The sequence below is a fragment of the Histomonas meleagridis genome (assembly GCF_020186115.1).
Source record: "Histomonas meleagridis strain 2922-C6/04-10x chromosome Unknown contig_40, whole genome shotgun sequence".
NCBI classification, from domain to species: domain Eukaryota; phylum Parabasalia; order Tritrichomonadida; family Dientamoebidae; genus Histomonas; species Histomonas meleagridis.
The window spans coordinates 147464-162175 of NW_027150884.1; the positions used below are offsets into that span (position 1 = coordinate 147464).

The 14712-nt window shown below is 29.4% G+C and overlaps 6 protein-coding genes across 6 annotated transcripts; 3 read left to right on the forward strand and 3 right to left on the reverse strand.

Moving 5' to 3' along the window:
• Nucleotides 1-320: 320 nt before the first annotated feature.
• On the forward strand, nt 321-1373 carry GO595_006062 (Carbohydrate binding domain-containing protein; the record flags this gene model as incomplete). Its single annotated transcript, XM_067919373.1, has 1 exon — nt 321-1373. One exon carries the CDS (start codon nt 321-323, stop codon nt 1371-1373), a length of 1053 nt encoding a protein of 350 aa, XP_067773658.1.
• Nucleotides 1374-7378: 6005 nt separating this feature from the next.
• Nucleotides 7379-8389, forward strand: GO595_006063 (leucine rich repeat protein; the record flags this gene model as incomplete). Its single annotated transcript, XM_067919375.1, has 1 exon — nt 7379-8389. The coding sequence occupies one exon, from the start codon at nt 7379-7381 to the stop codon at nt 8387-8389; it is 1011 nt and encodes a 336-aa protein (XP_067773659.1).
• Nucleotides 8390-8676: 287 nt separating this feature from the next.
• GO595_006064 (uncharacterized protein) lies at nt 8677-9948 on the forward strand (the record flags this gene model as incomplete). Its single annotated transcript, XM_067919376.1, has 1 exon — nt 8677-9948. The coding sequence occupies one exon, from the start codon at nt 8677-8679 to the stop codon at nt 9946-9948; it is 1272 nt and encodes a 423-aa protein (XP_067773660.1).
• A 117-nt stretch (nt 9949-10065) lies between these two features.
• Nucleotides 10066-13059, reverse strand: GO595_006065 (serine/threonine protein kinase; the record flags this gene model as incomplete). Its single annotated transcript, XM_067919377.1, has 1 exon — nt 10066-13059. One exon carries the CDS (start codon nt 13057-13059, stop codon nt 10066-10068), a length of 2994 nt encoding a protein of 997 aa, XP_067773661.1.
• Nucleotides 13060-13115: 56 nt separating this feature from the next.
• Nucleotides 13116-14081, reverse strand: GO595_006066 (uncharacterized protein; the record flags this gene model as incomplete). Its single annotated transcript, XM_067919378.1, has 1 exon — nt 13116-14081. The coding sequence occupies one exon, from the start codon at nt 14079-14081 to the stop codon at nt 13116-13118; it is 966 nt and encodes a 321-aa protein (XP_067773662.1).
• Nucleotides 14082-14258: 177 nt separating this feature from the next.
• Nucleotides 14259-14702, reverse strand: GO595_006067 (low molecular weight phosphotyrosine protein phosphatase; the record flags this gene model as incomplete). The annotated part of the gene is made up of 1 exon (XM_067919379.1): nt 14259-14702. The coding sequence occupies one exon, from the start codon at nt 14700-14702 to the stop codon at nt 14259-14261; it is 444 nt and encodes a 147-aa protein (XP_067773663.1).
• Between the last annotated feature and the right edge of the window lie 10 nt (nt 14703-14712).

A 14712-nucleotide genomic window follows, 5' to 3' on the forward strand; every position in this document is an offset into this window, starting at 1 on the left:
ATCTCATTACTCGCATACATTTTTAACTCCAAAAGGAACAAAATATGTTCGTTTCAATTTTGATGGAACAGGTCAAGAATCATTTGAGATTCGTAATTTTGAGTGCAACATTCGTAGTTACTATAATTTGCCAGATTCTCCTAATTTTAGTATTGAAACAGAAAAAATCAAAACAACAATTAATATCGATACTGCAATAATGCAAATTTATGATAAAGTATCAAACAAAACATGGCAAATCCTAGCTAAATCCATAGCAGGAAATCCTTTTTTTCCTTGTTAACCCAGTTAAAACAGGTAATACGAAATTAGAATTTGATATGGGAAATTTGAATATGACGATTATTACTCATATCACACTTGAGCTTTCAGATGATGAAATGAAACTAACTTTCTCACGTGATCCACAAGCAAACTTTGATGATAATTTACCATATTGGCCTCTTTTTCAAGCAGACAAAAATGACAAACATTTTATTCCATATGGAGAAGGAATTCTTATATATGCTGACATTAATTTAAACAAAGTTAAATGGGTAGGAGCAGGTGTTAATGGTTTATCAATGCCATTTATTGGAACTACAAATGGTGAATATGCGATGCTCACGTATATTGAAACACAAGCAGATGCAGGACGTGTCGGACTTCTTACCAATGATGATACATATACAACGATTTTATGGAGTTGGGAATCAGAAAAACATAAATGGGGATATGATCGAATAATTCGATATTCTTTTTTCCCAGGTAATCATGTAACAATAGCGAAACGATATCGAAATTATGCAAAAGAAAAAGGATTAGTTGTACCCTTTACTGAAAAAAGGAAAACGCGTCCATTAATTGATAAATTTATAGGGTCAGGCCTAATTTATTATGAAAGTTTTCAACCTATTTGGGAAGAAACAAAATTATTAAACTTAACAAAAGAAATGCAAAGTTTAGGAATGGAAAAACTTGTACCAAATCTTATACTTGATAATTCATGGCATGATGAAGAACGAAATGTACTTTATGAAATGCAAGGAGTACTTACAAGTTCATATGAACTATTTTCATCAGTAAACGATCCTGAATGGATTGAAAAAGGATGGACTGGATCAATTTATAATTGTCCAGAAACATTTCCAGATGCCGTACAAATAAATGAAACAGGACAATTTGTTCAAGATACATGGCCATTATATAATCGTTCTGAAGAATGTCAACATGTTCAATGTCCTTTAGTTTATGCATATGACGTCTGTCAAAAATCATTACCGAGTTATGTACGAAATAAAATTGAAAACGAAATGAAAACAACAAAAATCGGCGCTAAATATCTTGATACTCGGAAGGACCTACAGAATGTTATTCAAGTAGTCATCCAATGACAAGAAGAGAATCATCTAAAGCCAAACAAGAACTTGGAAAGATAATGAACGATTATGGATTTGTTGTATCGACTGAAGGTGGTCGAGATGAAGCTGTACCTTATTATGATTATTTACAAGGTTTAATGACTTATGGCCAACATAGAATAATTAATAATGATCCAGTTGGTTCAATTCCTTCGAATATTCGAAACGTATTATTCATTTCAATATAATGAAACAATTCGTGTTCCTCTTTTCGAATTAGTGTATCATGATTGCGCAGCAGCTGCTTGGTATTCTGAAGCTTATATGATGGTTCCTTATTTTAATAGGAAAAGAGATTTGTTCCAAATATTAACTGGAACACCTCCAACTTATTTGTATTATGAAGATAAATGGGAAAATGAAAAATATGAATTTGCTGAACATTTTAAAAATGGTACAAAAGTGTTTAATTTAACTGGTTATGCACAAATGATTGATCATAAATATTTAACTAATGATTTAAGGGTTCAACAAACATTGTTCTCGAATGGAGTAAGAGTAACAGTGAATTTCGGTGATGAACCATTTAATGGTATTCTTGCTAATGATTTCAAAATTGAAGAAAATGTAGATGTATGTGGTTACGATATTGATGACCAATTAAATCAGGCTGATGATTCAAAATGGTGGATAGCATTAATCGTAATAGGAATTTTAGTAATTGTCGCAATTGTAGCTTTCTTTGTATATAGAAATATGAAAAAGAAAGAAAAGAATGACAGTGGCTCAGTGGATGTATAATAAATAAAAATAATATCATGACAAAAGCATTATTCAATGTAAATGATGGATGACAAAATTAGTTTTAATTATTATGTTTATATAAATAAATAAAATTAAATTAAGATATAACACTGTCAACCAACTTTCCCTCTCATAGATTACTTTTAAATTTTAAAATTATTTGTAATGTATCTAATACATATCAGATTTTAACATATAAAAACAGTAGACATATTTTTATGAAGATATAATAATTCTTTCAAAATTTCCTTTGAATTTAGTCACTTTCCATTCAAATTCGTGTACGATACAATACACAAACGGTCATTAAAGACTGGATGTACCAATGAACCACATCTCAACCAGTATAAACAAGTATTGTTAAAGGAATGTTTAAAATATTTTTATCTTCTGTTTAATTTTGTGATTGTTGACCATTAATACCATGCGGACAGAAATTTCCGGCCGATGGACAGATTTTCGTGTCCGGTACTGTATATTCTGGGTTTTTATAAAGTTTACAACGATGAGATTTAAAATATTAAATCATATGTTTTTATTCAAAAATAAATACAGACGAGCGCCACTTCGTATAAAAGTTGCATTTGCATAAATCTTGGAGAAGTTGTTTTTTTCATATATTTTCACTTTTTCTCAAAAATTTCAATAAAATTGATCAAGATAATAGTTTAGAAAATAAACATATTTAACATACAACATTACTATATTGGAAAACTTCCAAAATTCCCAAAAAAGAATGGTCGAAATCATATCGAATTTGGAAAGATTTCATGAAACGACCGTTTACTTTTGAAATAAATGAGATCTAATTATCTTTTGAATTGTAATATTTTTCAAAAAAATCATACCATTTTAATAATAACAATAATAAATAATAAGAACAAAAAAAAGATTTAGTTAATATCATTTCCTTTGTATTCACGTAGTAATTTAACTATTTCTGTATAACCATTTGAAGATGCCCACATAAGTGCTGTTTGAAATAATTTAAATAATTTTCAAATATTATTTCAAAATATAAAATTATTAAAATAAATTTTAAATAAAACAAATAAATATCTTTAGCATTAATATCAATTCCTTTTTGTTCAAGAAGTAATTTAACTATTTCTGTATGACCTTTTTCAGATGCTAAAATAAGTGCTGTATCAAATATTTTAAATAATTTCCAAATATTATTTTGAAATATGAAATTATTAAAATAAATTTTAAATAAAACAAATAAATATCTTTAGCATTAATATCAATTCCTTCTTGTTCAAGAAGTAATTTAACTATTTCTGTATGACCTTTTTCAGATGCCCATATAAGTGCTGTATCAAATATTTTAAATAATTTCCAAATATTATTTTGAAATATGAAATTATTAAAATAAATTTTAAATAAAACAAATAAATATCTTTAGCATTAATATCAATTCCTTCTTGTTCAAGAAGTAATTTAACTATTTCTGTATGACCATTTGAAGATGCACACATAAGTGCTGTTTGAAATAATTTAAATAATTTCCAATTATTATTTTGTAATATCAAATTATTAATATAAATTTTAAATAAAACAAATAAATATTTTTAGCATTAATATCAATTCCTTCTTGTTCAAGAAGTAATTTAACTATTTCTGTATGACCATATTGAGATGCTAAAATAAGTGCTGTTCTAAATAATTTAAATAATTTCCAAATTATTAAAATAAATTTTAAATAAAACAAATAAATATTTTTAGCATTAATATCAATTCCTTTTTGTTCAAGAAGTAATTTAACTATTTCTGTATAACCATTATAAGATGCAATCATAAGTGCTGTCCAAAATAATTTAAATAATTTCCAATTATTATTTGGAAATATAAAATTATTAAAATAGACGCAATTTAAAGCAAATAAATATCTTTAGCATTAACATCAATTCCTTCTTGTTCAAGAAGTAATTTAACTATTTCTATATGACCATCTCTAGATGCCCAAATAAGTGCTGTATTAAATATTTTAAATAATTTCTAATTATTATTTTGAAATATTATATTATTAAAACAAATTTTAAATAAAACAAATAAATATCTTTAGCATTAATATCAATTCCTTCTTGTTCAAGAAGTAATTTAACTATTTCTGTATAACAATTTCTAGATGCATTAATAAGTGCTGTACATAATAATTTAAATAATTTCCAAATAATATTTGGAAATATTAAATTATTAAAATAAATTTTAAACAAAACAATTTAATATCTTTAGGATTTACATCAATTCCTTGTTTTAAAAAGTATTTAATTAATTGTTTATGATTAGACTTTGATGCCCATAAAAATGCTTTTTCAAAAAAATTAATGAAATTTTAAATAAATATTTATCACATAGAATTATGTAATTTAACATCATCATTCTCAATCTTAATTCCTTTTTGTTTGATGAGCCATTTCACTACTATAGGATTTCCATATCCAAGAAATTGGGAAAAAAAGTTCTTTTTTAATCATTTTTCCTTCATAAAATATATGTATAAAATTTCCGCCTGCAATCGCATATTTTAATGTATTTTTAACATTTGATCCATTAATTAATAAAAACTTAAAACATTTAATTGACTTATAAAATGCACAAAAATCAATTAATGAAACATTTTTATGATTAACAAATGAATGTTTTTCATAAGATGATGGTTCAATTGTTTGATTGAAGTCAAATTTATTTTGAGTTGACATTTCTTGTAATTCTTCTAAATTATCATTTCGAAGAATCTCCAATATATGATTTTCTTTCTGATTTTCTTTGTCTGCTTTATTTATAATTTTTTTTAGATAATAAAAAAGATTTGAAGGTATCATTTTATGGTCGTTCATTTCGTTAAGAAGACATTCTGATTCACTTGTATTTTTTAGGTAAAGATAAATGGTTAATACCTTAAGTAGTTTTGAAAAACTTAAATTTTTTGTATTTGATAACAAGTTTAAAAATGAAATGTATAATTTTGCATCTTTATTTTGGGTAAAATAAGCCATATAAATACACTGAGTAATATAAAATTCATAGAGTAAAGGACAACTTGGCTGAACTTCTAATACTTTTGAAACTTTCTGAGAAATTAATTCGAGATTATTTTCATTTAATTCTAAAAACAACTTTTCAATTGCAAGAGCTTCATCAGGAACGAGTTGCAAAACTGATGGACTTGGTGGAGGAGGAATGTCCATAAAAATTATAGAAACGATCATAAGTCACTCAATTTATCAAAAAGTGAATTCAAAGTGTTGCTGGAATGAGGAAGAAATTCATCCCAGTAAATATACTGATCTTAATGAATATAAACCAAATATGATTCGCTATACTGTTGTGTATGTTGCGAAGTTCACAAAGCCTATGAGCAATTGGCATTTTCCGGACAGACTGGAATATCATAATATATAAATATATTATATTTATTTGATCTTCGAAATCGCTGATAGTGTAATGGTTATCATGTAGGATTGTCGTTCCTGTGATCCGGGTTCGATTCCCGGTCAGCGAGTTTTTTTGCTCTTTAAATTAATATTAACACTTGAATAATTCATAAAATAAATTATTTTTATCCTAAAAAAGACATCGATAATAAGTATAAAAAACAACAATAGTTCATGAATCTAAAAAAATATGTGAATTTTAGTAATTTAATTTTATTGATTTTCCTAAAACATATATTAAACGGATAGTATATTCATAAAAAAGGTATTTCTGTAAATGTTCATTGTGATTTTAATCTTTTTGGTGTTGAAGTAATTAATGGAGAAAGAATAGCAAATGAAATAAATCCGCTTAATATTGGAACAAAAGTAAAAGCTCCATTAAAAATCACCGTAGAAATCAATAAAACAAGAAGAAGAACTTTTTCATTTGTTGGAAACATATTGGATTTAATTGTTGGAAATGTTATTGAGTACAAAAATACCAAGCATGTTAGAACAGAGATAGGACCATTCACATTAAGGTTAATATTTAGAAGAATTAATATTGATCTGATTACGACATCAATTAAATAAGTAGCAAATATAATTATTATTGTTTTTATTGAGCCGGATACTAATTCTAATGGCTTTATTGATAATAAAATTATTAAAGTTATAATAAATGTTGGAATATTTGTGAGAAATATTGGAGATAAAAGTGGATTATTTATAAAAATATTATCTGACTTATTGATTTCGCTTTGAATGGTAATTCCAATTGGTGTACTAACTAAATATAAAACAAATAATATGGTAAGAATTGGAGAGCCAAAAGCCATTTCTGGTATAAAACCGTTAAGCCAAATAAACTAACCGTTTTTGTACGTTTAAAAAATCAAAATGAATTTTATAGATAAAATATGGTCGACATTAAAAAATTTTGCGAATGGAGGATTTAAAGATATCTACAAAGTTGTATATGGGTCACCACAGTTTCCATATTGGTTTACGTTTCAAGCAATTTGGTCATGCTATGTCGTTTGCAGATCAACATTACATAAGAAAAAAACAGTACTTTTATGGATAATTCAACTAATTATTACTTCACTTATGATATTTGCACCGCGTGAAATATTTGCATTTCTTTTTCATAAATTATCACCAATCATTCATAATCCTGTGATTCTTGGAATATATATTGTTGTTTTTCTTTTTATGACTTTAGCACCAAATAATATATTCTATAAAATAGTAGATATTTGTTATTATTTTATTGGAATAATCCAAGGTGCTAATCAAGCAAGGTTATTTAACTTAATCCTTAGAACAGTTAAAGGGCCAAGCAATATACAAAACCTTTCAATTGCAATTGGATTCATTATAATGGATCAGGTAATTGAAATTGTTACAAGAAAGATATCAAAGGGAGAAAAAACAAAAATGTCAAACTACCTTACTGTCATAAGGACAGGTCTTCTTTCGATTCTATTCTGGTTAACGACACATCAAAATCCCCTTACAAAGTATATTGGAATATATCAAATTTATATTCCGGCTTTAATATATGCATTTGTATTGGGGTTATTTAATGCTTCTGCCGTACTTGATTTTGGAGAACGCGAAAGAATCCCAACTCCACCTCCAACGCCAAGACCAAAAAGATCAGCAACACCAACTCCATACTCTGAAAGGTATCCAAATGAAAGGTATTAAATATTATTTCTTTTTTCGTAATTTTTTTTTCCTCCTTCTGAAATGAACGATACTATCGGTGGAACTGAATATCGACTTTTTGTTAGAATAACTTCTTTTGGAATGTCAACAGAAGAAACATCGAATGAACCAGCCAAACCAAAAACATTAACAGTGGAAATGGTACGAAAAAGAGCAGAACATAATGATGGAATGCTATCAACACTTGAAGAAGTTGCTTTGCATCAAGATGAAATTGGCGTTATAACCAATGTATTCGAAAGATACACACCACACTTAAAGATCCTCTATCTCCAGAATAACTACATCGAAAAAATTGAACACATCACCCTTTTACATGAACTCGAATATTTAAATTTAGCTTTAAACAATATTCAAGTAATAGAAGGCCTAGAAGGTTGTGAGAAACTCAACAAATTAGATTTGACATGTAATTTTATTGTTGATTTAGTATCTGTTCAAGTCCTTGAACAAAATATTTTTCTCCGCGAACTTTATTTAATTGGTAATCCATGTGATAAATTTCAAGGCTACCGTGAATTTGTCATTGCTTCTCTCCCTCAACTCACGACATTTGACGGCACCGAAATCACTCCATCAGAACGCATAGCCGCGAAACGTAAATATTCACAACTTCTTAACCAAATCATTGAACAAGTTTCCAAATGCGATACTGGGCATTACACTCCAGAAGAACGCATGAAAGCATGGCAAGAAATAGAGGAAACGAAAAAGAAGAACAAACCGCCGGAGCCTAACGGTCCATCGTTCCAACCGCCAAAACCGCCTGCGCCTCCAAACGGTCCCGATGAAAACGGTCACATCACCCAATGCAACACAGGAAAATGGAACTTCAAGTGGTATCAAGAAGGAACTAGGCTTTGTCTTGATACTTCTGTACCACGGTATCTTTCTACATCATTGATAGATATAGATGTTAATCCAACATGGATTAGAATAGAGGCAAAAGGAAAAGTTTTACAATTAGTTCTTCCTGCTGAAGTTAAAAGCGAGCAAGTAGAAGCTCTAAGATCACAAGCATCAGGTCATTTGGTTGTTAAAATGGAATTAGAACATCCTAATCAATCGCCTGTTGTACAAAAAAAGAATTAAATTATATTATTATAAATGAACTTAGTAAAAATTGTGAGTAATATTTTATAAATTGTTTTTTTAATTCGTTCTTTCATGAAAGTAATTTAATTCAACAAAACCTTTTTAAGAAATGGACTCTCTAGAGCAATAGAAATGAAAAATTTTATATAAGTTTTTTGGGTATCTTCAAAACTGGTAAAAATAAGAGAGGCTTTATAAGGAAAAAATATAATTCTTGTTGTGCAAAATGAGAACGTTTATTCTTTTGGTCGTTGGGCTAAACCAGGGGGGCCCCATATGTTGGAATGTCTGCATTCCTCGAAAAATTGTTCCATTGGGCTTCTTCAAAGACATCAAAGGATGAATACACCAAATACATGCCTGAGCCCATTGGGTTTGGAAAACCGAAGCCTGTAAATAATCCAATTTTAGTAACAGTTGATCGTGTCGATGTTGCTGTTCAAGCATACCCAAAATATTTAGGAATTGATGAAGCAAATAACGAGCAATTTTTAAGAGTTGAAAAATGTGTTGAAACTGATGACCAAACTTCAGATCCTTATGTTCCAATTAGCAGAGCATCATTCTGGGATATTCCCGAAAGTAAGGAAGAAAGTGAAGACGAAGATCAAAACACAAGTAATCTTAGCACTTCCAATAAATCCGATTTGTCCGACAAAGAAACAAAAACAGACGAAAAATCAAACTCCTTTACTGGTCTTATCTCTTTAGGTAGCACTACAAGTACAGATTCGTCGTTAGATAAAAAATCAACATTCAGCTTCGGTATAACCAAATCAGAAAATACAGAAAAGAAAGATCTAACCACAACAGAAACTTCTACGTCAGCAACGTCAGAGGAAAATAAAGGAAATTCAATTTTTAATTTCCCAATTTCAGATACATCATCAACAAAAACGGACGAAAAGAAAGAAACACTAGGATTTAGCTTTCTACCAACATTAAATACTTCATTTACAACAACAACTGAGGAAAAGAAAGACACTCCGACAATTAATCTCACAACCACAGATACAACATCGGCAACAAAACCTGAAGAAAAGAAAGAAACGACAGGATTTAGCTTTCTGCCAACATTAAATACTTCATCCACAACAAAAACTGAGGAAAAGAAAGAAACGACAGGATTTAGTTTTCTACCAACATTAAATACTTCATCCACAACAACAACTGAGGAAAAGAAAGACACTCCGACAATTAATCTCACATCTACAGATACAACATCGGCAACAAAACCTGAAGAAAAGAAAGAAACGACAGGATTTAACTTTATGTCAACATCAAATACTTCATCAGCGCCAAGCCTTAGTTGGGGCAAGTCATCAAATACAGATGGCACATCAAGTTTTAGTTGGGGCAACTCATCAAATACAGATGGCACATCAAGTAATAGTTGGAACTTCTCACTTACATCAGGAACATCATCAAATGGATGGGGCAATGCATCAAGTACAACAGGAACATCAAGTACATCAGGAACATTATCAAATGGATGGGGCAGCTCGTCAAATGCAGGAGTCACATCGTTTAACATTCCGCCTCCGCCGAAACAATAATACATAAAAATGATTTATTTTTAATTATTTAATTCCGATTGCTCACATTGAAGAAATTATTGGTTTAAATATGTTTGATAATGATATTTTTATTTGACAAAAAGTTTTTCTGATGCATCACAAGCCAAACCTTTCGCAAAAGCTTTTGACTTTCTCCTTATCCGCAACAGTAATTACATTATAATGGATTCTCTTAATGTATTCCATTATATCTTTAATTGATGGTCTGTTTAATGGATTTTTATCTAAACACTTAATCAATAGATTTGTAAATTCGTCACTTAATTCGATAGTTTTCTTTAAATCTGGTATTATTCCATTTATTCTTTCGAATGGATAACTTAACTTATTTATATCACCAAATGGATCCTTTCCATCCAACAAAAACAAAACTGTTAGAGCGAAGGAATAAACATCTGTAGCCTTTGTTAAATTTGCATTTGAAAATTGTTCTGGCGAAAAATATAACGGATCACCGTAGTCGTAAACCATTGAAACCTGTGAAAGTACAAGTTCAAAGTGTTTGTTTACTAAAATTGACGATGGGCAAATATTACAGTGTAAAATGTCATTTTTATGTAAGCATTCAATTGCTGACGCTAAAGAAACAATTGAAATGCTTTTCATCGTCGAATTGAACATGTTTGCGAATTTTTCATTTGACACAACTTCGCGAATATTACCATATCTATAAAAAGGATAAACAACAGATTTTTCATTATATGTAATAATCGGCACTAAAAATGGATGTTTTATGTTGGTATATTTTGTTAAAACAGAATTATTAATTGGTATTTCAAACGTTTTCATCAAAAATTTGTTTTTAATTTCAGGGAAAGAAACTAGTTGTGAAATGCTTAAGTTAGAATAACCCAAATTCTTTTCAACTTTAACATTATCTAATTCTATATGCTGAATGTTCTTTTCATGAATATTTCGTACATCATAATCAATGATAAAGCGTTTGTTACGTTCGTTCATCCATAAAATTGTAGGTTTAATATAAAGTGAATTAACAATAAAATTAGATTCTTCACTTTGTGTAACAAAACCACTTGGAGGCATTTCGGAGATACACTCATTCAAAGTGGCTTTACCTTGGTCATTTAATTCTATGATATAATGTTCAGTAATACCAAATCGTGATTGCGATATCGTAATTTCGCCTTGTTGAGAACAACAAATCACTGATTTAGATGCATTTCTGAAGTCACATTGTATCATGTTAACTACACTTTTATCCTCAACCTCAATTACATTTTTCGAAAATAGTTCAAATTTACAATTATCGAAAAACACATTTGAATCTTTCATTACACGGAAACCTGAAAGGCTTCTATTCGAGTAACATTCAATAAATTTCACATTAGAATTTCGAATAATTATTGGTAATGTAAAATTACAACCTTGAATTTCGGCAACTGAATTTTCGAATGAAATTGCTGTTTCAAGTGGACCACTAAAGTTAACGTTACAATTATATAAGAAAGTTTTAGCCTTTGATTTGATGTAAAATCCGATGTCACTTTTGTTGATTGTAAAGTTATGAAAAATTCCACTTGATCGGTCTTCTAATATAACCGCTCCTTGATGTCTATCGGCTATACAATTTGACACGCGAATTTGTGATGTTCCTGAGCCAACAATTCCGTGTTTATTATCACAAAAGTATGCGTGATCAATGTTACCGAATGATTGGCCACCAAGCATTATTGATGAGTCATTTGGATTTCGATTAAATAATGTTCCAATTAAATATATTTTTGATTGATCATTTACTATGATTGATTGATTTCGTGCATTTTCGAATATCGAAAATTTGTCATGATATTGTGATTGTTGATTGAGTGCAATGTTATATTGTTGATATGAAAAGTTACAAGAAAATGTATATAATTGACTGTTTTGAGATAACGTAATTCCGCATGTTTCATTGTTCTTAAATGTGCTATTTCGTACGTATAATATGATATTTGCTTCGGCATCTCCACCAAATGATTGATTTTCAGTTATCGTACAATTATCAATATAAATGTTATTTTTGGCTTCGCTTTTAGTGGTTAAAACAAAGCCATTTCTGCCATTGTTTCGAATGGTTGTGTTAGTTAAAAATGAATAATTGCAATCTTCGATTTGAATGCCATTCGAACCTGACTCATTGAATGTACAATTTAGCAACGCGCTTTTTTGTACACGCCTTAAGACTATTCCGACCAATTTATTTTTATAAAATTCGCAATTTCGAAAAATTAATTTTTCACCTCCAACACAAAAAGCGCCAATTTCATTGTTATTATTAAACTTACAATTCTCAAAAATGCCTTCAATTCCTTCAAAGAATAAACCGCAATTTTGGCAATCTGATAAATCACAATTAATTAAAAGCAGCATAGATTTTGGTTTGGTTATAATGCCTTTTTGAATTGTGCCAGAAAATGTTGTGTTTTTGATGAGACCACGTGCTTCATTTTGGAAAAGAATTGATCCATTTGAAATGAGACAATCATGAATTGTGGTAACTGTGTTATCTAATAAAACAAGAAGAGGATCTCTGCTTTCAGTTGAGGTATGTGTGAGCTCACATTTGTTAAGATACAAATGTCCTTTTGAAGATACTTTGATTAATAACGTTTGTACACCAGTAAATTTACAATTGTTGCAGCAAATTATAGCTGATGGCGAACTTTCAATACAGCATGTTTGTCTTGTAGTAAAAGTACAATTATCAAATTGAATGAAACCTGCAAGAGCTATTACACAAAAGCCTTTACTATCCTCACCATCAACGCGAAAATCAATTCCTTCAAAACTTACATAATTTGTAAGAATTTCAACGATATCATCTTCTGTTTGTGAAATTGTTACTTTACCATTAGCTTGAAAGAATAAAGGTCTTGATATGTTAAGATGTTCATTATATGTTCCGCTGTTAATAAGAATTGTATCTCCAGCATTTGAATTTGAAATTGCATCATTTATTGTATTATAATGTGATGATGGTCCAACTTCGAGTGTTTTGTTTTTAATTGGTTTATTAGCTTGTTGGATCACAAAAGAGCTTTCATTTAATGTGTCTGATAAAGAAAGTATTTCTTCAAGATTGCTATTCATTTCATAATGTAAACTATTCAAATCGTGAATATTTACCAAAAAAAAAGTCAGTTTACTTAAACATATTCGATAGGCGCTGTTGAAAACGCTCTGTTTCTAAAGCGAATATAATTAATACTTCTATCGTAAATTATCAAGTTTGCATCAACAGCTTTGTTGATATAACTTTGGATATTTTCAATAGGCTTTTTCATGTTAGCCTTAAGCAAAGGTTCAATTTCTCCCATCGAAATCATTGATTTACCAATAGATTTCATTGATTCAATTAATGTCTTAAATTGACTATCAACTTGAATTGCTTGTTCTTTTGGAACATGTCTTGGTGATTTTCGTGGGGACTTAGATAAAGGAGATCTAAGGTCAATCTGATATTTGAAATCTGAATTTGAAAGTGGTTGAATTAAATCTTCAACACCATCATTTTCAGTTTCTTCTTCCAATCCAATAGATTGGTTGTAATTGTTAATTTCTTCTTCTTCAAAAAACATGTCGTCATCAAATTCTTCTTTCTGTGATTTTTCTGATTCAGATTTCTCTTCTTGGATTTCATAAACAGTACTTGTTTCTTTGATAGTTGATGCATTGTTTTTAAGTGGTTCGAGGCTAGGCCATTTCAAAAAGGTAATTGGAAATTGACCAACGACAAATTCATATTCAAATGAATCTTGAGGGTTCTTAGATGAAGCCAAAATGACATTTTTTGGTTTGATTTTTTGGAATAAAGATAACCAAATTGAAAACATGTTTGAAATTAAGATAACAGAATATTCACCACCGCATGAATTTGAGAATAACACAATATCTGCAATTGCGTCATAAATAGATTTTTCGCCTTGACGAATTGAAACTTGAAAAATTACACTTAAATCATTAATTGATGAAGGAATTGTTTTGGGATCATTTGCTAGAACAATTACTTTTGAGATTGATGACTTATTCATTTTTGAAACTTTCCTAATGAATTCAATATTATTAGATGGACATTGAGTGCAATCCCAAACAAGAATTGTTCCTTGCTTCATGATATGAATACGTTTAAATAAATTCAAAACGTACATCATTTGGTTCCTAATGTTCGACTCTTTATAAAACAATACAAACAAGAGAAACACGAAGTCGAAGCTCTATAGTTACAAAATTATCAAAAATAAATTATTGAAAAAAAATTACATCTTTTGATGAATAAAGTTTTATTAAAATTAGATCAACCCATTGTCCTTTAGGAACCCGGGCATTGCTGCTTTTATGTTATCAAACATGATCTGGAAACCATTATCACCACCATAATATGGGTCATCAATTCCTTCTGGTGGATTGAACAAAACTAATGATGCTTTTGCATTTTTTGGCTTTTGGTATTCAAGAGTTTGATAAACTGATTGATCAAGTGCAGCAATAACATCAAAAGTATCCCAATCTGAGTTTTTGATTTGACGAGCTCTTTGATGGCTGATGTCAACGCCATTTTTCTTGCAAACATTTTCAGAACGAGAATCAGGACTTTGACCAACATGGAAACTACATGTTCCAGCGCTATCAACCTTAATAGAACCATTGACAATACTTCTGCAAATTCCTTCACATGCTGGTGAACGGCAAATGTTTCCAAGGCAAACGAAAAGCACTGATTTCTGCATGGACATTTGTAGAAAT